The 25,848-nt window shown below is 44.2% G+C and overlaps 1 protein-coding gene across 1 annotated transcript; it reads right to left on the bottom strand.

Moving 5' to 3' along the window:
* Window positions 1–17,737: 17,737 nt before the first annotated feature.
* On the bottom strand, window positions 17,738–21,038 carry LOC133905327 (uncharacterized). The gene is made up of 2 exons (XM_062347098.1): window positions 20,796–21,038; window positions 17,738–18,375 (listed from the first exon to the last, which is right to left on the bottom strand). Exons 1-2 carry the CDS (start codon window positions 20,911–20,913, stop codon window positions 18,062–18,064), a joined length of 432 nt encoding a protein of 143 aa, XP_062203082.1. The 5' UTR covers window positions 20,914–21,038; the 3' UTR covers window positions 17,738–18,061.
* Between the last annotated feature and the right edge of the window lie 4,810 nt (window positions 21,039–25,848).

Genomic DNA, 25,848 nt, shown 5'->3' with positions numbered 1-25,848 from the left:
CTAGGAGAGGACTGAGAGTGTGATTAGTGAGGGCTGGGATCCGAGTGACGAATGGTGTTGTTAATTAGAGAGGGAAAGGGAAGAGGGGACAGAGAATGTCACTGCGGCGGTGGGACCGCAGGACCGGTGTCGTCCTTTGGGGCCCACGGAACCTCCTCTTTAGGTCATCAGCCGTGGGCCCAGATAGCTTACATGACTGCTCATCAGCCGGTCTTATTCTGGTACATGGAGCTGCCCAACAAGCAATGACCCATTGCATGCTCCGATAGTCTCATGTTTTTTTCTTCCTTACAACTTTCATGTCCATAGTACTCCAATAATTTTGTCATTTGCAAAAATGCAGAAAACGAGCATCGATCTGCGTTGCTTCGTCGTGCACTCAAGCTTCTCTGCTACTAGTATAGCACAACCTCGTCTGCCAAGCTTCTCGGCCATGTCATGTGTAGGCATGTCAAGTGGCGTGACGAAAAGTAATTGCCATAAAGCACGTCGTGCCATGCGTTGGCCGCTTGATTTCTCCATGACTTTCTTCCCCAGCCTCATGTGCTGCCTAGCTTCATGTTACGTAAACACAGTACTAATTAACAAGCAGCACGCCTAATCAGATCGCTAAACACGGTACTAAGGGCACACGCACTAGGGCTGCTTTACCACTATGTATACTCTGTTGTTTCAGATCGTCGATCTCTGCCGTTCTAGTTTGGCAGTCACTGACGAGTGGGCCTCGTCTACGCGCCTTGGCATTACTGTCATGGCGTCTCCGGCAGGGCGAGATGGCCGGTCGTGTCCTGTTCAATACTAACAAGGGTTTTATGAACACCGTACGTACGAAAAGCTCTGTCATAGCTACTCCACATCTTCAGGGCGAATCAAGGCACTGTACAAACACACGGCAATGCATGCACTGTCAGTGTTTGTCTCAGTGTGTTGTATCCCCGTGCCTGCAGATCTAAGAGTTTATTACTGCCCAAATTAAATAGCACGCGCACCCATGAATATTGCATGCATTTGTTAAATAGACCTAATGGAGTATTATGCTTAGATGTGGTTGCACATAGAGCTAGACAACTAGCCATCCTTACTTAGGTTGGTACCACACTCGCTACTATAGGCACTGTCTGACGAGACATGTTATATTTGAGCTGAGGAAGCGGCACACTATACCGGCATAGACCGGCTACATCGCCCCTACCCGTCTTAGCCCCTACCACCTGGCACGGTATGGCAAGTTAGCATAGCACGACCCGTTAACTTAATCGGGCTTGATAGGCCATACCTTAACTGGATCGTGCCTAATCGAACCTGTACCAGACCGGCTCGTTAGGCCCATTTGAACAGATCTAGTTACACATCAATCTCCATTAGGTGACTGTACATGTTTGCATTCTTTTTCAATCTCCAACTTGTGTTTTTGAGCATTACTTTCTTCTAAGCACTTTTTTGTTGAAATTTATTGAAAATATGGCCATTTTAAAGTATTTTCATAAAAAAATAAATTAATATCATTGAAATGTGATAAATCTTTAACCTTTTTTGTATTAATGGTCAATGTTTATAAAGTTTAACTACACAACCTTCTTCTGTGTATGGAGGGAGTAGCGATAATTTGCATGATTAAGGTGAAACCAAGGAAGGTAATTTGTTAGTTCGATTTTTTGAGATCCAGGGTAACATGCGGCGAAGGAAATACGTGCACTGACCAAGAGAGTGATGGGTTGATTTGGCATCTGTAGCCCCGTTGTTGGCCAATGACAGAAACAGGTATTTGTGAAAGAGATGCCTCAACCAAGTCCCTCAGTACAGTACTCTCACTATCTGTCAGCGCCGACACTAAGGACTAGAAATAACCCAGATGGATCACAGTTAGCCCTACCCCTGTCTAGAATCGATGAAAGCCAAAACAACTTGAACACGAATAGGTTCATGCCATCTTTTTTACCGGAATATGTAGCGCTGGAAGATGCAGGTTTTGTTTTTCTCAGCTATTAACAGAGCTGGCCAAATGAATTGGACCAAACGGGTCGACACGTAGCACGCGAATTTTTGTTTGGACCGAGCACGGTACGATCTATCGGGCCGTGCTTGGGCGAGGTCAAGGTATGACGTACTGGCATGCCTCGGCCTGGCTAACCCCTGTTGTTGTTGCCTTCCTACCATCACCTCGCCCCGCCTCGCTATCGTCATCTCGCTTAAGTGCTCCCGGCTCGGTATTTCACAAGTCATACCGTGGGCTAGCACAACATGGTCTGAAAGACCAGACGGGTCGTGCCTTAGTATGTCCTTGGTTCGTTAGGCTCAATTGGCCATATTTAGCTATTAGGTCGACGTAGAACTCAGTTAAACTAAAAATATACTTTCAACTAGTTAAGCTGAAAAAGTAAATAAACCGAGCAGTGACCTGCAGCTATATCTACTTGCAGTCGTAGCTGGGATGAACAATTTGGAAAGGATGGGCAGCCCCTTTGACCTGAGGCCTTAATCATGGTTGCAGCGACCCTAATTACTCATACTTTTTCAACACGCGAAATGCACACGGTGTTGAAGAATCCGCGGAGCACACACATTGCTTCTCTTATTTCGATCACATCTTGAACGCACTGTTGATTCTTTGTACGTACTTTGTGAGCGCACAGTAGATGATGAGGTGAAGGCCAAATGTGAGACCCTGACCCTCTGTTTTCTTACTCTCTAAGCAAAGGCAGCGTTTGTTTGTAAAGGCAATGGAGAATGGACAATCAGTATATCCTTGGGGTTGCAATCGATGGCTAAAAGAGTCTGGATGTGCTGTACTGCAGCTCCTAATTTGCTCCAACAATGTGGTGTGGCACTCCCTGGAAACAAGCCATTATTGATTGGGTGAGCACCATGCCTAAATCATCATTGCATGGTTACAAGTTCTCTTCATCTGTAATTTAAAAAGGTTATTTTCTTCTTAATGAAAAACAATCTGGTTCATATCTTAGGCTGTCTTTTATTTTGCCCGAAGAACAATCAGTCACAGACAGCAGATCTGAGACACCGACCTAGGGGGTGTGATCACGCGCAGGAGACACATGTGCCGTGCCAGAGCTGAACTGGGCTGGACTCCCATGCGTGATGTCTCAGACCCTGGGAAATGGAGCTGTATCCTCCTGCTGCCAGGCTAGTTTGAGCTAATCTTTAAAAGTTACTCTACCATTTTCCCTTCTCTAGTGATGGCGATGGGTAATTACCAGTTGGACACCGTCAGCTGTGCAGTCATGGATTGTTAGAGCATCTTCAACCGGTACCATATTCAACCTCTTTTAGTCAAATTTTAGGAAAAACGGTAAAAAACATCCCTTCAACCGGTATCCTTTTCTACCCCTATAGTTGAGGACTCCCTACTTCCCACCCTCGATACCTTAGATTTAGAAAGAGAGCATCGAACCCCTATCCAGCAAACACCACCATCGAACTTGTCCTTCCCACCGCGCCAGAGGTTTCTTTTTCTTCCCCTTCTCCAATGTATGCTAGGATGTGTGCTCAGCAGGGCTAGGTCGCTGGGATGTGTGCTCAGCAGGGCTAGGTCGCTGGGGGAGGCAGTGTAGACGAGGCACTAGAGGTCTGGGTCGCCGGGGCAACAATGTCAGGCTGGCAGAGTAGTGGCACATGGAGGCGGCATGACAGGGGAGGCGATGCAGAGGAGGTGCTGGATGGGCAAGGGAGGGCCAGCGGGAGGTCGGAGGTAGTGGCTCCGTGCGGGAGGTTAGATACCTTCGTCACCAACTAGGGCATCACCTCCATCCCCTTTGGTCAGCTGTGCTGCGTGGAGGGGGGAGATCCAGTGATCTTCAACCCGACGGCTATGGCCCTCTTGGCTAGCCGGATCCGCCATCTTCCTCTCCACTGGCCTCACCTGGACGGCGGCCTTGTAGCCAAGCACGGACGGCAGCTGCACCTGCCCTCTAGGTGGACAGTGGCAGCCCTATAGCCGCGCACATGCAATGTGGCGAGCAGCGACCCTTAGGCTACGCCCAAACGGTGGCGGCCTAGCCCTAGCTGGCTTGGAGGCGACGTCGGAGGGCAGGAGGTCCGAAGGAGGATGGATGGGGGAGTGCCAACGAAGGCGGCACGATGCAGCAGGGCCAGAGGAGGCATCTGAGGGGGGTCGGGCTGGAGGTTATTCATAGCAATGAATAGGGACCTTTTGCAATGCATAGAATAGATAATTTGCAATTCATAGAATAGATTGATCTATATAGTTTGCAGTTTTGGTTGGAGTAGCCGATTTGGGATTGTATTGTGTTGGTAATATTTGAAAATTTTATTCACTCTCGAATATTTAATTGTATATTTTGCAATGCTAGAAATTGGTGTCACAATATAGCCATTAAAAAAGTAGCCATTGGGAAAATATCATTACAAATATATCCGTTAGAATTAATTTGGTAATTACATGATAGTCTTAAAATATGGGTGAGTAAAATATAGAGGGTTAAATTTAGGAGGCCGATTAAAGTGCACAGAGAAATAAATGGTCAATCTAGATAAAGAGTACCCTTATATAAAGATATAGTAGTTAAATATAGAAAACTGGTTGAAGATCTCTTACTAAGGTCATCTTCAGCAGCTACCTTAAATTTTTATCCTCAAAAATACTATTACAGCATCCCTTATTTTTTCATCTCCAGCAGCTACCCCATTTCCTACATTCTACTCCTCTTTTTTTTCTCTCCGGGCCCGCTGTCAGCCTTTTGTAAACAGTGTTGCTACAGCACTGCTACAGTAGCCCGACGCGTTTTTCTGCCTCGGGACCGCTGTCAGTCCCTGTGAGCACTGGATGAGGATAGCTGGTACAGATCAATTTCCAAGTGATACAGTACTTTGTGGAGTACTGTAGCACTGGATAACTCCACTGCTAGAGTTGGCCTAACTTACCTATTGAAGAGGAAGAATGGTCGGTACAGAAGGGAAGACATGTGGACTAGTGAAGCACAATTATACCGCGCTGCTCCCAGCTAGTCTGCTCATCCGGACGGCATCCATTCAAGTGGCTGAATCAATGTCTGTCTGTCCGATCGAGTCACGAATTCTCTTCGATGGCGTTCAAAGTCCAATCTGCAGGAGGGGAGAGGGGGTCCAGTCCAGGCCCAGCCTGCCCTTCGTCAGACGCTGAGCGATGCATGCATGTGCAGGTCAGGAGGCACCAAACATTCTCCCGTTTCCATCACTGCTCCCTGGACTAACAAACCAGTCATGGCATGGCACGCCCTCCTGATATGGTCATAACGAAACTGGCTGGCCATATGTTCCCATAAACTCTAAGCCAGAGCAGATTTTAACCCTCCCGAGGTGGTTCCCAAATTGATCACCGACTTGTTACTATATATGCCCGACCGTAGGACAGGAACAAGGAAACATTACACGAAAAGTAGTTGATGATCATCTAGCCATGGATCATGTTCAGCAGGTGATTAACAATTGAGCGCATGGGTGCATTGTGTCCCTAACTATTGCTGGCCAACGATGTAATGAGGTCCATTGGAAACATCATCCTAGCCATCCTCAGGATAGAAGATTCAGATAATCTGGTCGAGGAGGATCGCACAAGTTGGCTTACCCCTTTAGGGTCAATGCATGCATGGGCTCAAACAGCCAGCAAACTGTTGGATATGTGTCGAATAATTGTACGAAGTTGGTTACATGTAGGACTTAGAGTTGTATTAGCGATACATTGTGGAATCCTAGTAGGACTCTAGTGGAATACTAGTAGGACTCATGTCTCCAGACCTCCTCATAAATATGAGAGGAGGGTCGCTGTTTGTAACTATGACGACATAGCGACAGGTTCGCAGGGGGCAGCAAGTCTGCGGGAACCCCGGGAAGCAGCCAATGTTGCTAGTTGGGGAGGAGCACTCGTAGTCATGCCCCGGGGATGTAGGCTTCGGCTGAACCTCGTTAACAAACATCTTGCCTCTGGTGTCGTCTGTGATCGTGTGCATCATCTCAGTAGATCCATTCGTTGCTTCCGCTGATAGCTTATTTCCTAACAAGTGGTACCAGAGCCATGGTTGGATTGAATCTAGAGGCACTGCTGAAAGATCACACAGAGATATGGGGATTATGCTTTTACAAGGCGTCGTGCAATGCACAGGCAGTGCGGGGGTGGACACGGCGCAAAGTGGAGCATGTCGGTGGCCGATGCACACAGTCGGTGCGCGTACAGCTATGCTAGATCGATGCAAGCATAAGAACAGTGTAGCGAGGATGACGACGTGAGGCGTCGTGGACACACGGAATGCACAAACGTGTACAAGAGGGACGGTGGCGGCTAGATTTTCTAGCTGGACGTCGTCGTCGAGGATGGAGCCGAGGAGGCCAGGTACGATGCGAGGAGCTTTGGCGTGCACAGCTTGTGCGGGAGGCGCGTCAGCGGGACCTTGTTGGCGGCCGACCAATGTCCGCGTGTGTCAACTGATGTGTATCAACGGTGCAGAGGAGCCTTGTGTAGCAAGTACGGAGTCCAAGGAAGTCACGTTGTGCATGCATGTTGTCTTGACGTGTGCATGCATGTTGGCTGTGTCTCATCACGCTCGGTTGGATGGAAATAAAAAAGAGGCATGCATGGCTGTTTCCATAGCTCACGTATGTTCGTTCGAGTCAGGTGCTCTCGGCGGCATGAAAAAAAAGGAGTCAGGCAGCCGTTCGAGTCCAGGCGTCTACGTGCTGATCGGCTGGTGCAGTACGGGTCGATTGCGTACGTAATTGGTTTTTCTGGTGCGTTTGGCCTTGGTCACGGAAGCATGTATGGCAAGGGAGTTCATGTGGCTACACGCGTTCTATATGCATGCTCATGCTGAGGCCGAGGCCCTGGGAGGAGATACGCACGGCAGGGAGTCGGACTTGTACACGTGCTGGGTGCGTACGCTGGAAGCAGACTCGGTTCCATGCGTACACTGGCGCTGACGATGATCGCAGGTGGACACATGTGAGTGGAGTCCGATTGGGACTCCAGGACGTGCGCGGCTCAGGCGTGGTGGCATCGGACTCCAGCGGCGTCTCGATCTGGCATCGGTCGAGAGTCGAAACAGGCTGGTGTGGTGATGCAGCATAGGCCGGCTAGGAGACTGCTCAGCAGGAGAGGCGCTAGCACGTACCAAGCGAAGGAGCAGGGTCGGGCTAGTGGACGTTGGCCTGTGCAGCAGCCAGAGGGCGACGGCCTATGCGGTGCGCGCAGAGGAGCAACTCGATAGATGATTGGCGTGGACCGGTGAGTTCCTGCAAGGGAAATTCGATAACGACAGATGGGTTCAGTGAAGGACTCGGGCGGACTATTCGTGGTGAAGGCGAATAATCTAGTATCCGACGAGGTGTGACTGATGTTTCAGTCAAGCGCTGGATGGATCGGCGTACAGGTGGCAGGGTGTGTCGTGCGGATGTACACGGGATGCGTGGGTGTTGGAGTGCGACAGGAGGTCGTAGACAAGAGGTGCGCATGTGCTGGAGTACGACAGGATGTCACAGATGCTGATGAATATTGCAACAGGAGAAGGAGGAGAGGCAGTCAACCGATTGACCAGACCTCAGGCCGATGTTGCGGTGCTCGGTGATGAGCATGGGCTGTCGATGGTGTTTGGTTGTGGTGTATAAAGCGACTAATGAGAGTTTGACAGTGATGGCCGGACATTTTGCAGGCACATGGCAAACGGTCCAGGAAAGGCTGGCGGACAGTTCACTTGGAGGGTGAACATACCGTGGTGCAGGGCGGACATGCTGGTGGCGACAGGCCAGTCATACCGCGGGTAGCAGAAATGATGAGACTGGCAACAACAACATAGAAGCGTGAGGGCCGGTGGTGGTTATTTTCTGTGGCGTGGCAACACATGGCGCGAGCTCAGGATGCAGGATGGCATTGGAGAGGGCTTGCGTGTTTCCAAATCAGCAAGGGCGCGGACCGATTTGAGTTGTATGCGTATGGATTTCTGAAGTGTGGATTGATGGGCATGAAGAAGCTTCAAGAGCTGAATTGGAAAGAAGTATAGATTGCGGAGATCTTTACTTGCAACTGGAGTAATCTGGTTGGTCTGGGACTGCAGGAGGCTACGGTGTAAGACGTCAGAGAATCGTAACCTAAACAGTCAGGTAATGGAGTAATGCAAATGTGTCAATTTCTATGTGTGACTCAGAAAGCAACAATGAAGTTCTCAGTATCAAGAAACAGTCAATTGGGACTGTGGATGTCGGATTCAGTTGGGTTTTTTTATGTGATGCCTATCAGGGAGCAGTTTCTTTCATGAAATCTGGTGATTCTGGTTGTATCTACTTATATGACGACGCGGGCTACCATGCTGTTAGAGTAGGTGCTATCAAAATCAAAATCTATAATGAAGTTGTGTGCTTCAGGGAGTCAGGCATGTGTCAAGGCTAAAGAGGAATCTAATTTCGGTCAAGGAGACTGTGTTGATAGAAGAGAAAGGTGCTCAGTTGCAGGTGGAGTCATGGAGTCTGAAGTTGCAGGGATAGCAGAGTCTCTGGAAGGTGGTGAGTCTGAGTAAAACTCATCGGACAGCTCTCGTTGAGCGACAAAGGTGACAACTTAAGTCCGGTGTACATGGAGGTTCACGCATGACGGCTTCAAGATGGTAAATTATTCACCAAGGTGGAGTTTGTTGGATATGTGTCGAATAATTATACGGAGTTGGTTACGTGTAGGACTTAGAGTTGTATTAACGATACATGGTGGAATCCTAGTAGGACTCTAGTGGAATACTAGTAGGACTCCTGTCTCTAGACCTCCTCATAAATATGAGAGGAGGATCGCTGTTTGTAACTATAACAACATAGCGACAGGTTCGCAAGGGGCAGCAAGTCTGCGGGAACCCCGAGAAGCAGTCGATGTTGCTAGTTGGGGAGGAGCGCTCGTAGTTATGCCCCGGGATGTAGGCTTCAGCTGAACCTCGTTAACAAACATCGTGCCTCTGGTGTCGTCTGTGATCGTGTGCATTATTTCAGTAGATCCATTCGTTGCTTCCGCTGATAGTTTATTTCCTAACACAAACCAATACAATTAACCGTGCCCCTGCAGCTTTGCTTTCGTGTTCCCCATCAACTAAACTCATCGACGCTCGATGGCTACTCAAGGAAAGCAACGTCTTTGAACCTGTTGTACGAACACATACGAAATTATGATGATGTCCAGGAGCAGTGTTCTGGACGGAGGGATCATGGATATGTGATATCCACGAGGAATCCAAGAAGTGAACTTGCCCTTGGTGTAGATCCAGAGCCTGTTTAGTTGGTATCTAATTTTATTATAACAAAGTTTAAATAAAATGTGATTATCATAAAAAGTGTGGCGAAGAAAATAAGTATCACACTTTGATAAAATTTAATACGAAAATAAGTTTATGATATATAGGATAAAAGTCTAATTTTTTTTAACAAACCACAATTATAATATTATATTAAACTAATGTATAAGAATATATGACACATCTAATATGTGTCACGGTGAGTGGCTAACAATGCCCTGTCTTTTACCGTACAACGATGCCAATGAGACAATGACTTGTGTTGTGGTGCAGTTGCACCATGCATGGGGTGCCTCGCCCGGCCGGCACCAAAACAACCAGCTAAACTGTGCGGTAGACGGTGGCCGCCGGGCGCCGGCGGGTCAGCGGGTACCTGGGTGCAGAAACAGGGGCCGGAGAGAGCTTAACAAGTGTACTCGATTTTGCGTATACATGCAAATTAAATCGTCCCGTCATAGTTACTCACTGTGCACGTGTAACAAAAACAAACGTACATGTCCTTAGCAATCCACAGAGTTACTCACTGCGAGCTATCTTTCTTAAGTTGTCAACTAAAGTCGCGAGTGTGTGAACAGAATTGTACAGACGCAGATATAGATATCGGATACGCATTTGCCACTTTATCGTCAGGACGAGTTTTTTTTTTTTTGACACCTTTCGACTGGATACAAATATAGCATCTATTCGTACATACACATACACCACACCATACACCCAACACATACACACAGACCTACATCTATACGAAGCAAAGTGTCCTTCTAAAAATCGACGAAACCAGCTGGTTCCGTAGATGACGGGCACGTCACGATCCCCTTTTAGCTCCATACACGAGAGGCAGACTTGAAATTAAACGGAAAAACCCTGGTGCATACCCGCGTCGAGCATCGCTCGAACGCGCGCTGCCTCAGGCGCACGCGCCGTCCTTGCCAAGCCGACACTCGGATGCTCATCAGGACGAGTGACGGTATAGATTGTCCTTCACATATATTAGGGTGGTAGACTCCGGGGAATTTGCAAATGCTCCGGATGTATCTGCAAGACCGAATCATCTCGACGAGCTGCAACCTCTGGGAATATGCGCGTGTATGTATTTTTTTCCAAAGCTCTACAAATTTTATATCGGAAAAAAAGAATTGATCTAGTTTATAAGAGAAATCAGACTCAAAAACCAATACAATTTTACCAGAACAAAAGTCCGAAACAAAGTGCACCAATGATCACTTAGACACTACAACTGACAGAAACCGCTGGAAGATATTGTTGCCAAGCGCAACTGCAGCTCCAACTTCTTACGGTGATCTGCAATTACTGGCTCAATCCACCGCCTTCTCCGCAAGAGAAATTTATACACCGCGTCATCGCTGTCAAGTTCTGTCATGTCTCCTAGCGTAGTAGCTCCGACTAACCTACTGCATGTCGCTAGCCCCACGAGAAGAGCAACGCCAATAAGACAAAAATAACCTGACGAAAGAGAATATCTAAGGCTCGGTGTTATCAAAGCTGCCACCGAAAGATCCACTTCCATCGCCGAAAGCCGCGTGTATGTATCTGGACTGGAGTATGACTGTATGAGAGGTTTTCACTGAAACACACACTTCAGTCGCTAACAAGACTGTCTGCTGGCTACAGCGCGGTAGATTCGTTACATATTTTGAGCCATTTGTCGATGCATATCATCGGCTCGTTCCTTCCTACGAACTGTACTCCACTCCACTCCAGTCCGATATGTTATCCGCAAGCAAGCCGAGCTTTACAATTCAATATTATTACATAAAAAAGGGGTTAACGCCTCAGAAGATGACATTAATAGTCCAGTCCGATCAATCGCGCATGACATGAGCTAGACTATACTATACTCCTTCATTTTGTTTACATCATACTGGCCTCCAAAACAAGCCGTCATGGTAGTAGAAAAAACAACAAGAAGAATAACAACAGCAATATGGATTTTCTCTCTCTTTTAAAATGGACGCAAGAGCTCCATCTATTCATTAAAGAGAAGATTTAGCTTAAAGGTAACTGCATCACTCGTCCCAGGCGGACTCACAATGGGGGATAAAACAACCCGAGAACACCAAAAACACAACACCGCCACGAGACCAAAACCGAAAATAAAAATCTTATGTTTGCATCACTTTATATAATAATATGAGTCAATAAAAGTTCTTTTATAGAAAAAATCCGAACATAGTACTCCCGGTGACCACAACGACACCGAGCCACACGATTGAAAGAAAACCACCTAAATGAACCACAAGAACATGAAAACACAACCAAGGGAGGTCGAGATATTAGTCCCACGCCTCACCATTTGGGCCCTTTCAGCTTATAAGACCCATGCACAGCGAGTAACTACGATCAAACTTGGAGCAAATGATTACTTCAAGATCTCCATCAAAAATCTGTTCCGAGCGCTTGTCCGTCCGCCTTGTCATCGGCATTTCCGATGACGCCATCATCATCAGAGTGGGCGATTGGGCATCCAGCGGTTGTTGAACATGGAGAAGCACCTCTCAACTCATACGTACTCTGGCGCCGTGTGACCACCACCCGATGCATTCCGTTTCAATGCAACAGGTAGTGATCAGCAGCTACCTAGTCGTCGGTACAAGAGATTATTACCACTATCACAGACGACAACAATCGATTACCAAAGCATGCTCCGTGTACCTTTATTTTGAGTAACGTAGGGTATTTTTAGCAGATACTTAAAAAAATTTTCTCCTATAACGACTATTACAGTATCCTCTATTTTTTTTATCTCTAGCAGCTACCATATTTTCTATCTTTCATTATTCTCCACCTCCTGTCAGTTTCACTTGTTAGTCTCTATAAACAATGATAAGAACAATGATAAGGGAACGAGAGAGAGAGCAGCAAATTTGAAGTTCTAAGCCTTCGGCGTCATTTAGGCCGCATCCCTGTAGTGGCAGTTGCCACTTCCGCTGGAGCTTATTGCCGATTGGTATTTTCACACTATAGCACTGGAACGGACACTATAACACTTGAAAATGGGTATTACTGGAGATGGTCTTACGGTGAATCTGCAAGTTAAAGGAAGGAAAGGAAGAATGAATCATAAATAAATAAAAAAAGAAAAGAGCTGGTACTAAGATAACTAGTAGCGAATTCAGTAAAGATTGATGTCATGACCGAAAGAAGAACACACAAGTCGCTGGAGAGACCCATCCGACCGACTGGCCAACGAGATGCCACGCCCTCCAGTCATCGACGACGGAGAAATCGAGTGACCTGACCCACGCCTGCGTCCCCAGGTGCGGCACCACCGCGTCATGGTCGCCGCTGCAATTAACAGTACTCCGGCTGACTCAAATCAGTATATATGCATTGCTAGCTTAACACTCATGATAATGATTCATCTCATATTATGCCATTTGATTAGACAGAAATCAAGTTAAAATATATCTTAATTTATTTATGATGAGTGATCGATATTTTAGTATTGATTTGACTTGATGATCTTCCTTTTTTATAAAGCTTTGATATGCTGATTCTGGTGAATCCAAAATTTTTAGTCTGAACCTGGAACTTCTGGTGTTCAGTTTTGGTTGTATGAATCTGGAACTTTTAGCTTGGACCCAGAACTTTCAGGTTTCCAAGAAAACCAAAACCGAGAGCCTCTGTCTTGATTGAATCGGAACTTTCGAGTACCTTGGATGAAGTCCATTTATCCTATGTTCAGTATTCTTCTTAGGAATGTGATTTCAACTAAGAATTTTGATTTTAGACTAATTGGAGTTAGAGTTGAAAAAATATATTTACTTGTCTCATGATGTGTAGGTAATGATGCAACTTGGCGGCCGATGACGGGATGATCGGGACCAAATGGGGTGCTTGGTGCCGAATAATCGAAGAGGTCGGGTGGAGTCAATGGTGATCCTAGCTGTACACGCGGAGGTCAAGCAAAACATGGAAGATGGATGGAGATGGTGTGTTGATAAAGTCAAGCGAAAGGGATGTCGGTGCAAGTGACAAGGCGGCCCGAGGGATCAGGAGCGGGAAAGACTTGCCGCTGGTCAACATTGCAAGACGGAGTACACGCGTCGATATCGGGATGCTTGCTTGAGGTCAAGCAAGTGACAGTTAGTCACGTTTAGAAAAGCGTGTAAAGGGTTTCACGGTTTGACATCAAAACCGTGGAAAGGAAGTACACGTGGCATTGTCATGAAGCTTGTTTCGAGACAAAGCTAAATCATAAAAGTGTCACGGCCGTTTGATGAATGGAGAAAAAATAGATTAAAATACCCTCAGTTATAGATATGAGTGCACTATAAGAGAGGAGCATTTTAAGAATAAACTAGAAAATTTAGGTGTTAAAGAACCTAGGCTATAAATAGATGGGTAGGACTATGTGGGAGAGGTGAATCCAGCCACTTGAGCTCTTGAGCCGTTCATATGAGAGCTTTATGCTAGGATTTTAGAGGAGAGGAAGATGAGTACTTAGCCTATGTATTAAGTTAGAGTTTTATAAAGAAAAATTGTTGTAATTCATTTAAAATAAGATTGACCTCTGTAAGCAATGAAATTTATGTTTACTCTTATGTTTGAATTCAATTTCTTTTAGTTTCACTTTATTGGTTCCTTTATGAGTTTGCAAGTTTTTCGTCTTTCGGTTGTGATTTTTGTTTTCGTGCTTAAGCTGAAATTTCTCACCTTGTTGGAATGGTTCTTCTCGTTGTCAGAGACATAAAATTTGCGTACAAATATACACAATTATGTATTAAATTCTCTTGCCTCTTATCTATTAACTTAGAGACATATCTTCACCTGGTGTTTATCCTTTTAATATTTGGGTGTTTCTTCTCAAGATCCAAACCTTGTGTAGGGATGGGTCATAGATTTATATGATGTGGAATCTAGTGTTTGATTTCAATCATGAGACCCACTATTGATTGGATTTTCATGTTTGGATTTTGAATTTTTGAATTGCAGTTCTGTTCAACTCGAAACTTCCGGATTTAACCCAAAACTTTTGAGTTCTTCTGTTTCCGCTGTGACTTTTGCGTATTGCGTTGCACTTTATTATGATTCATTTTTAAGATGCGTTGAGTAACAAAATAGGAGAAGATCATCTGTTTTGAAAAAAATTATTAAAACACCTATTTACCCCTATCTAATCACAATTCTCGATCCTACATACAACTACCTAATAAACTCCTTTAGGATCCTCCTACCATCTGATCCATCCACCGTACTATTTGCACTTAGTCCAGGAGACACCAGAATGCAATTATCTAACTAAATTTGGGCCTCCTGAACTTCGCTGAGAAGCTGCACGCATGCAGAGTAACCCTCAGTCAGTCAGATACAATCAATAGTGTGGTGCCGACTACCAAATCAATCGAAGCATATCATTTACATCCATTAGAAATTTATATGCACCGATCATCCATCTAAAAGTTCCCATGCGTGTTCTTACAATATTGAACGTATCCAGAGCCTGAGCACACAGCGGGTTTTCAGGATTATTCGTGTAGCCTTCTTCTCCTTGGCAGTCCCGCAATATTGTCTAGAAGTACATACGAAAGAACATCACATCAATAAAAATGCACTGGTGTGCACAACTTAAACTGCGACAAAAGTGTACGCAGATGGGAGTTGAAGAACTAGATGAGCTTAATTATCACATATAATTGATCTTATATTATACGAACTCCATGAGCATAAGGCACCCTAGAGGTTTTATCAATACTTTCACCTGTTGACGGGTTACCTATTAGATGTCCCGGAGATGAGTGAGGCATTATGAACCAGCATAAGGCCATGTCAGTGTGGAGCATAACCAAACACATGGAACTTTGTTGGGTTGTATCGCTTTCTTTTTGCCCGGAAATTATGATGGATACCTTGAGATTAAGGAGGGGCCTCCGGCCTGCCTCAATAACTGAAGAGGATGTGGCATATATAAGTACATCAGTACATTAATTCAATCACAGAGCTAGTTGAATCTGTTGCGGTTGTATGGACAAATTGCCGGCCGAATTGTCTATCTTTTATATATATAAAAACTAGTCTCTACTCCCGGGAATGCATACTCCCTACTATGATATACCACATAGATGAATTAGATATACTCCTTTATCACCATGAGTATACTTATATACTCTTTATAAGATACTCCAATGTGAACTACATGAAAAAAATAGAAAAAAAAGTCCATTAATTTTATTAGATTTTGATAATACCTTTGTATTTGTACATAAAATGTAATACACTAGAAAAAATATGTACAAACCATCTAAAAAAACTATACATATCACTTACATAATCTTATATACTCACATACTTCATATATATACCATTTATCACATGAGATACTCGCTATGTAATGAGATACGTATGTTGGAGTATATACACTCTAGAAGTACCAAATATGCTTCCTATATCTGCAGCTTGATGGAAGTGATCTCTCTGCTCTCACGTTTTATTGTTCTCGCTATTTTTTGGAAACACCTATATTTCACCAAAGCTTTGCACAAGATAGTATAATTTCTTTTTTATATTCATGCAATACACACATCAGTAAGAATGTGAATACCATATCCATGCTTTTGTACACACAACGACTCATCAAAATTAGCAGATGTTTAATGACCTTCTAGGACCTCTAAAACATCATGGCAACAAAACTCCCCCGACGCACTGGCCAAGTGCCACACAGTAGGAGTATCACTACGTCATACGGTTTGCCATTGAAGATAGAATATGTTAACCCTACATAGTTGAAAGTGTTAGTCCAGAGCATGCACATAAAAAAGGGGATAAGAAATTTCATGACGGTATCAAATAACTTTGCAACATAAGTAAGAAGCTGCTAAGAACTGGCAGTAAGGAACAATGACGGCCCTTCCGTACAAGAAAAGGAAAACCAGACAAAAATATGCATTACTATTAATACTACGCATGCCACTGAGAAAATTAGTGCCCTTCACTTAATCAATAGCTTCCTTCATCACTGCACCGACTTCAACAAGATCTGCCATGGCATCTCCAGGAGCATCCATCTTAGCGACGAAATTTTCATACTCCTCCTGCCACATGTAAAAATTGCACTTGTTTGGCACTGCCAACCCAAATGAAGAACAAATGTGTCAAATTAGGGCAAAATTAGCTCAACCACCCTAGAACACAAAATTCCCAAATTCTTCATACTCACCCCTTTCTGGTTACAAGGGTACTTGAAGAAGAGCCTCCCATTGTTCGGGTCAGGCCTTGCCGTGAGCTCAATCACTTCAGCCGACTTGCACTCTGTGCACTAGATCAGTGGTAGCCCGGTCACCGCTCCTTTCGACTGCATCGTCGATTTGGAAGCTCGGCTTCGTGCGCTAGTCGACGAATGCGACATGTCCTTCACAAAGCGTAGCAGTACCGCAGCTAGAGATGGCAATGGGGCCCGAAACCCGAAACCCGACGGGTAATTACTCCGTTAGAGGCCAGGTATGGACCACTTCTCATACCCGTGGGTCTATTAATGAGAAAAATCGTTACCCATCGGGTGGAGCGGATACGGATCTGTTCTCCTACTACCCATATCCGTACCCGTTCTCCTACTACTCGTACCCGTGTACCCAATCAGGCTAGTTGGGTCTAGGTGGGGTTCCACCGCCCCTCCCAGTGGCTTCCGCCGCCATTGCCTCCTCCTCCATCACCCCTCCCTGTTGCCACCACCGCCTCACCCTATGTCGCCCCTCCCAATCGTTGAGTGTGAGTTTTCGGGTGTGGGTAACCTGTCGGGTACCCGTTACCCGCACAGGTATGGGTATGGGTAAATATCGTACTCGTGTGCAGGTATGGGTATTGTAGCGGGCGTAATTTTTTTACACGAGTACGGGTACGGGGTGGTACAACCCGACGGGTCTAGACCCATTGCCATCCCTAACCGCATCGCGGTGTCACAATAGGAGGGTGGTCGTCGCAGCAGCATAGCACTGGCAAGGCGGCGGCGAGCAAGGAGGAAGAAGATGACCTGGAAGCGGACCAACAGATAGTGGCGCGTCTTGTGCCAACGGGCTCGACCAGGAGGGCATTTTGGTCACTACATGGAGGCCATCCCAAAGAAAAATAAATTAATATCAACAAAATTGAATTGAATGGCCAAAATGTCATGGAAAAAATCAATTTGAGGAATGGGTGGCAAAAAAATAATTACGTACCTAAATAATGGCAACCTGAAAAAGGCCCTCCAATTGAGCAGCAAATAAATAAATTTCCCGCGTTTAAAACCGTACAGCGCCTTCTGCGTTTGGATATGAGCTAATTTCTGCCGCTCTCCATTCTTCCGCTCTCCTACGTCTCAACCCTACATTTCTCCTCTGATTCACACCCCAATCCCTACAGCGCCTTCTCATCCGGCGACCCAATCAGCCAGATTAGGTCTTCTCGAGTGATGCAGATCAAGAGACGTCTGAGTTTCATGGGCATGATAAAACGAGCTCAATGCATATTCAACAAGGAAACATAGATATTTGGCTGAATAGCTGAATTCACATCTTACATCAGAATCGCCAGGCATAAACGTTGACAGCAGATCAAATGGGCAAAAACACTCGACGACAGCAATTCGCTTCTTGAGAAACGTCTCCTGGGTATCCCCGACCAAGGTAATTTTTGGTCGCCAGGAAACAGTTCCCAGGAAACTAGGATAACCCCACCTTTTGGTTATCGAATGATGAGATATGCGACTACAAAAAATGCTACTGCTTGTGCCAGCTTACAAGGCGAGTAGTTTCAGACATTCGAGACCAACAAGGCAATTGGTGCAATCATCACAACCTAGGGAGAGACTCTTCCCGGATGAACTCCTTGAGAAGAGCTTTCTCCTCATTGATCTTTTTCTTCTCAGCGGAGCTGCGTGGTTTGATCTTCCGCTTCTCTTCCAGCATCCACTTGTACACCTGTCGCTGCTCTTCTTCAGATATTGGTGGGAGAACCCTTTCGGGTGCCGGTGGAGGGATAGGATCTGCAGCCTTGGAAGTTGCAATTGTTGGGGACGACAATGCTGCAGCAGCCGCAGCCGCAGCGGCGGCCCCAGCATTTTTCTTGTCCTGGTCTCTTTTGTAGGTCTTTGCAAATACATAAACTGCATGCAACAAGGATGTTACGTTACTAGAACATGTGAGCAAATAGGACATAAAAAAACAAGAGTGCAAGAGATGAGCATATTCATACTAGCTTCTAGAGACTCGAGGCCTGAACATAGATTACAGCACAATCAACAATACAGTGCATGCGTGCAACCATATTATGGCAAGCATGCCTGCATGGATTGACAGATAATTTGTTGATGAAACTAAGGGCGTATTTTGTTTATAACCTCAATGAGCCAAGCCAGATTTTGGCCCTGCCCTGGAAATTTGGCCTCCATTTGGTTTGAGGCCAAAAATTTGGTCATACTTCAAAAAAATTTGGCCAGGCAAAAAAATTTCTATAGCAATCTTGGGCAGCTAAAATAGTAGTTCCAATTTTGGCTGTCCAAATTTTTGCTTGGACACAAACCAAACGCTATTTTGTATGTCCAGAATTTGGCACTGCTCCGGTATTGGCATAGCCAAATTTTGGCTTGGGTGGTTGGGGGCATGAACCAAATAGGCCCTAAGTACTTTTGCATGCCTCAATCAGTACTAGTTTCTTCAATGTGCCAGAAATGATGCAAGTAGGGGGGAAAGGGAAAAGAAAGTGGGATGACAAAAAACAGCCAGCATAGTATCAGTATCCACTGCATATCAAGCTAAACTCCTAGTTGGTGCCAATGGTTTTCTGCCATGTGTTCATGAAATTTTGTTAGATCGCACATTAAATGTGCTCACTACAGTACTTCACTTCTTTAAAGAAGAAATCCGCCAAATAAATGAAAACAGCAATACTCCTGTCTCATTTGAACTTGTGGATTCCCATCCCATTCATCTTAACCCACGGTACAGGCAAATCGAGCTGATTAGCAATTAGCTACCTTACCTGGCACATAACCGCTACCTAGGTGGCCAGACATAAAAGAGGTTCGTGAATTGTACGTCATACTTTCTGAACTCAGAAAAATGTTACTTGCACGGTTGTATGTATAGTATATATATAGTGTAGTTATCACTTACTAATAACTATAGTTATCACTTACTAATAACTAAACATATTTTTGAAACAAATATTGAATTTATCTTTATGACAGAGAAGGGGTCAAGATTCTGTATAATTTCAAACCAATTTACTTGATCTACCCCATCAGTTCTCTATTAAGCATTAGAGCAGATACCACCTGCTGGGGGAGTTTTCTGAGATAGGAATTCCCACACCCTGCAGAAGCATTTCGCCAGAATTCTGAAGTGAATGGGCGGGCAAAACGGCTGCTGCAATTTTGGTCGGCCAAAATTTTGGTTTGGCTATGAACTAAACACAACTTTGTTTGCCCCGATTTTGGCATGACCCCAGTTTGGCACTGCCAAATTTTGGCTTGACTTCTTAGGGTCATGAACCAAATAGGTCCTGAACTCTGTCAGTTGATTTCACCCCATAGCATCCTACCACTGTGCCAGTAAGACTGCCAGTAAGTCTGGGTCATGAATATATCATTGATGAACTTCATTTAACAATCAGTGTCGGAACTCCTCTGCCTATACTTCAATTTTTCCATTTAGAATAGACAAAAATATATTAGGTGTCATTCGATATGAAACTTGTAATCCACATTTATAGTGTTCACTCTACAGATCAAATGTAGCTCTTAATGATTTCTAGTTCTTTACTCCTGTCAAAAAACAGAAGAATGCAGATTTCCACAAAATAATTATCCATATCTTACAAGCAGCTAACCGTATAATCCCTTCAACACCTATAGCACAAGACAAACCAATTGATCTAATCCAGTGGCGATGCAACGATGGGACCTGTGGGGCCAACCAACCCCCAGGTTTCTGCAAATGAGCACTATTTTTGTTATAAACTTGCATCAAAATACATAAAACCCTAAAGATTTCAGTGGAGTAGACACATAGGGTTTAGGTTCCGGCTCCGCCACCAATCTAGTCCATTCTCTTTTTCCATCAGTCTATACAGGTAGAGAACTAACCATGTCATGTCAGGCCATCCGGCTCTGTCAACTACTCACCTGTACAAGTATCGTTAATCCTTTCAATGGCATGATCCTATATCCGTTCCCCCTGTCAGCGAAATGCCACATCTCTCCACGAAAAGATCAGGACCGAACTGACGTGACCTGGTGGCAGCATAATCATTAAGGGCACGGCTAAACCTACTTTACGGGTCATAAGCAAAAACCGCTCCTAATCATTTCAGGACAGCATCTGACCACTAAGCTTTGCTGCAAGTCGACAAGATGCAACATCTCTTGCCAAAATCTACACAGGAAACAGTCGCAAGAACGCTAGGCGAATGATTCGCAGGGTACTGAATCGCACCGAACAAACTGTAGCAAGCGCAATAAATGGAACGAGAAATTGAATACATGAGCCGAAAGGGGCAGAGATCGGTCGAGGGGGTTTCTCTCACCTCCGATGAAGACGTTGGTCGCGAGGAGGAAGGGGAAGATGCGGCGCATGAAGACCCCCTTCGCCGCCGACGGCGCCTGCGGCGGCGCGGCGGGGTAGGGCTTGCCGGCGGCAGCCATCGCGGCGGGGCACGGGAGGATCGCGGGCGGCCGGGGCGGTGGGGACCGGTGGCGGCGAGACAGCTGCGTGAAAAGCTGGAGCTTCCACTTTTGACCTTTTTACCCTTTACCCCCCTTCGCTTTGGTGGTTCTAATCACAGCCGTTCATCACAACAAGATATATGAGCATGTCCTTTTATGGGTGAAAGTATATATGGATATATTCACAAATTACGTGAAAAAAATGACCGCTGTTGTGGTTCGTCATGATAATATATTCTTGCTTTATCTGGTTCACCTTTCTCTACATTATTCTGAAAAAAATAATTCAATACTTTTTTAAACCTAATTCAACAATTTCTAAAACATATCAACAATTTTTGGAACTTCCATATTTTTCGAGAACCCAGCAACAATCTTTCAACCCAGTTCAACGTTCTCTGAGACCCGACAAAAAATTCTGAAATTAATTTAACAAATTTTGAAAACCTGGCAACACTGTTTTACTGAGTGTTCACTGGATAAGAAATGTTTTCTATTTATCAATCTCCTAAATATGTACGACTATTTACAAATTAGGTAGAAAAATAGTTACTATCTGTATATATTATATAGATTGAGGCCGCTAACAATCATTAATTGCTATAAAGCTGCTATGTGGTTGAGCCATGTCAACCTAATAATGTAGGCCGTCAACTTTTTTTCAAGCTTTGATCGCCACCATCCACATTATACCCCTTGTCCTCGTAACTCTATTTAACAACCAGCAATTGCTTCGTCGGCGTACAACATAATACCTCTGAAAGATCAATGACCTTATCATTTGGTTGTATGTTTCAGTGATTAATATTAATATAGTACATGAGACTAATATGATTTTTTAGTGTGATAATGTTTAGTTTTATAGGTGTTATACGATGAACTTGGGGTCACAAGTACCTCAAATGAGTAAACATTCAAGGTCAAAGAAGAGCTTAAGGACATATTATTTAGACAAGTAATCATGGTGTTGGAAGTATCATGGTGTTGGGAGGATTGCGGGCGGGCGGCCAGGGCGGTGGGGACCAGTGGCGGCGAGACAGCTGCGTGAAAGACTGGATCTTCCACTTTTGGCCCTTTACCCCCCCCCCCCTCGCTTTGGTGGTTCTAATCACAACCGTTCATCAAAAAATATATGAGTATTTCCTTTTATGGGTGAAAATATATATGGATATATTCACAAATTAGGTGCAAAAAATGACCGCTGTTGTGGTTCGTCACGATAATATATTCTTGCTTTATCCGGTTCACCTTTCTCTACATTATTCTGAAAAAATCATTCAATACTTTTTAAAAACCTAATTCAATAATTTCTAAAACATGTCAACAATTTTTGGAACTTCCGTATTTTTTGAGAACCTAGCAACATTTTTTGAACCTGGTCCAACATTCTCTGAGACCTGACAAAAATTCTGAAATTAATTTAACAAATTTTGAAAACCTAGCAGCATTGTTTTACTGAGTGTTCACTAGATAAGAAATGTTTTCTATTTATCAATCTCCTAAATATGTACGACTATTTACAAATTAGGTGGAAAAAAATAGTTGCTATCTACATATCTTATATAGATGGAGGCCACTAACAATCATTAATTGCTACAAAGCTGCCATGTGGTTGAGCCATGTCACCCTAATAATCTGGGCCGTCAACTTTTTTCAAACTTAGTTAATCGCCACCATCCGCATCATACCCCTTGTCCTCGTAACTCCATTTAACAACCAGCAATTGTTTCGTCGGCCTGCAACATAATGCCTCTGAAAGATCAATGAAAATAGCATTTGGTTGTATGTTTTAGTGATTAATGTTAATATAGTAAATGAGACTAATATAGTTTTTTTAGTGTGATAAGGTTTAGTCTCATGGATGCAGGGTTTCAAAATGTGTCGGTAACCGCTTGATATTCACAGTTACCGACCAATTCGCTGCGGTTCGCATTTAGAAATCAACCAGTTTTTGGTAAAATTCAAATTCAAAATTCAAAAAAATTAAAAATTTGACTGATTTCTATCGAATTGGACCGAATTACTGTCAAAAATCGCGAATATCGAAGAAATCGTCGGGGCTCGGTGTTCGGTCTTGAATCGAATTTTGAAACCGTGCATGGATGTTATGTGATGAATTTGGGGTCACAAACACCTTAAATGAGTAAACATTCAAGCTCAAAGAAGAGCTTAAGAATATATTGTTTAGATAAGTAATCATAGTGTTGGGAGCATCATTTATATAGAAATATTTATTTTTCTTTGGCTGTACTACAAAGATATGTTTGGGTTTAGTAGCTCGATATATTGTCTTTAGCTTAGTTACCTAGTAGTGATATATACTAGGCATGGCTAGTCTTAATAGACTAGAGAAGAACCTAAGACATCAAAGAAGAAAAGCTATCGAAGCCGAAACAAAGTTGAGCATAATAGAAAAGTCTCTGTCAAAATGTATTCACCAGATGATCCGATGTTAAAATCGGAGGATGAACAATGCTAACAACAGAGGATTTATACAGAGGGCATTTTCATAAGGAGGCCCTAGAAAATGTACTCACCAAATATTCTGATGATGTCAACAGAGGATTCATCGGAGTAATTTTCCCAAAGGAATCCAAGTGAAGAAATCCAGGAGCAACACTCATCGGAAGATAAACAATGTTGTCATCGAATGTTCTGGTGATTATCAGAGTATTTAACCAAACGATTTATGCACAGAGTATACTCGACTTGGATTTGATGAGAAGTACTCACCAGATGTTCTGGTGTGCTCACCAGAGGATTGAAGAACCATCTAGTGACATGGTAGTGACTCCAACGACTAGTTTTGGTTGCACTCACCGGGTGTTTTAGTGCTTGGTGGACTTGTGCTCACGGGACCATCCAATGTTCACAATTTTCTAGGCTTGAGATGCAACGGTTGATTTTGGAGGTTGGGGCTATAAATAGTCCCCACTTGCCCATTTGAGGGAGCTATAGCTCAGGAGCATACTCATACACTTGAGAGGATTTGTTAAGATAATTATCACAAGATTAAAGACTTGATTAGTGCTAGTTTAGACCAAATTTGTATTTAGCGAGGTGATTAGGCTAGTGATGAGCCCATGACTCCTTCGGATATGATCAATATCACCAATAATCCTCAAATCATATAAGGTCAAATTACAAGAGCACGTGCACGATAATTAGACCACCAGGTGAACTCGTTTCTCGCTGTTCATGCTTCCTTGAATGGATTCCTACTAAATTCTCGTGATGTTTTATTGCTTAGAAATGTGGGAGAAGCACCACAACCTTACCCGGATGTCACCCCTCAAAGGTCAAGTCTACTCGGACTCGAGGATGAGCTCTAGTCGTGGTCGTGGTCGAGTTGCAGGACATTATGTCAGTAAAACGGGTATAACTCTCTCATATGAAGTCCCTTTTAGGAAATCTTGGACATTCTGGAAAGCTTACGACAAGTCCTTTCCAATGGATATGAGATCAACCAAATATTACTTATAGTTTCGTCAGAGTCAAAGAAATAAGGTGTTATTCCACCATTTTGGACCCTGTTGGGTTTTGTAATCGTGTCGGGATCGGAGTCCAAATTGTGCACGCCTCTTTCCACGGCTGCACAACCCTAGGTTGACCTCCTCACATCCCTTGTATATATACACAATAGCCATAATAGTTTAGGCTTGGGTTTTAGCTTAGATTATTCTATTTTAGATAGTTTTGTCGTTTATCAGTTTGTTGAACCCCAACTCGAGTACTTCATTGGTAATTAGTAATATTCAGATTGCATCGACCTATTCTTGCTTGTGTTCTCGATTCTCTTTCAGGAAAAGCCTTTTTGGTGAGGTCAACCGCGTCTTGGCACGATTGATAACCATAGAGTAGTGATGTAGTGGTTGCGAGGGTTCTCGATCTATTCTGTTCGGAGCCTTTGGATCATCAACTTCGAAGCTCCACCAATCAACTTATCATATTACCTTTCGAAAGATCGGACAAACGTGCATCAAATGGTATCAGAGCCGGTTGCCCATTAGGTAATCTCAGTTATCCCCTTTGTTTCGTCATTTTTCATTACCTAAAGTCCAGAAAATTTCCCCACAAAAATATTTAGATCTTAGTTTTTTTGGCTGTCCAACCACTTTGTGCCTTCACAATTTTGTTTTCAGTATTCGCGTATAGAGTTTGAGTTCCTCATCGGTGTTTTTGTTGCTGGTCAAGTCATCGTGATCTAGTTTCTAGTGTAGAGTCTTGCTATTTAGTCGTCGTGTATCTTGATCTAGCCTTGTTTGCTATAGTCGATATTGTGTATCCACTCGAGTTCGACCACTAGTCGAGTCGACCATCAACTCATGTTTGACCACTAGTCACTTTAACCATCTACTCGTGTTTGACCACTAGTCGAGTCGACCATCTACTCGGGTTCGACCACTAGTCGCTCCGACCACCCACCCGGGGTCTCAACTAGTCATTCCGACCACCCACTCGGGGTCCCGATTAGTCATTCCAACCACCCACTCGGGGTCCCGACCAGCCACTCTGACCACCCACTCGGGGTCCTGACCGGTCACTCTGACCACCTAGTCAGAATCGTCCACCTTCTCTGATCCAACCATCATTTTGGGTTCGACCACCTAGTCGGATTCAACTATCCACTTGTTTTCACCTCCACAACCTAGTCGGAGTCTATTTGTTCTGGCTGCTCTCGGACACCCTACATACTCATCATACTTTGCATTGTTTGACAAAGTTCGAGTATCACTCGATAGCCCAAACAGAGGTAGCCAAAGTTCAGAGAGAGAGAGAGAGTATCTTTTTATTAACTTTATACCTCTGCTCTTTGGAAAAAAGTTTGTGACCCACATGCCTCTCTGGTCTTAGAAAAGGCAGTAGAAGAGTTTTTGAGTTTGTGTCACATTCGCAAAAAAAAAAAGCAAGCAA

The sequence above is a fragment of the Phragmites australis genome, chromosome 2 (assembly GCF_958298935.1).
Source record: "Phragmites australis chromosome 2, lpPhrAust1.1, whole genome shotgun sequence".
In the NCBI taxonomy this organism is placed as follows: domain Eukaryota; kingdom Viridiplantae; phylum Streptophyta; class Magnoliopsida; order Poales; family Poaceae; genus Phragmites; species Phragmites australis.
This window is presented reverse-complemented; position numbering and strand designations above follow the sequence as displayed.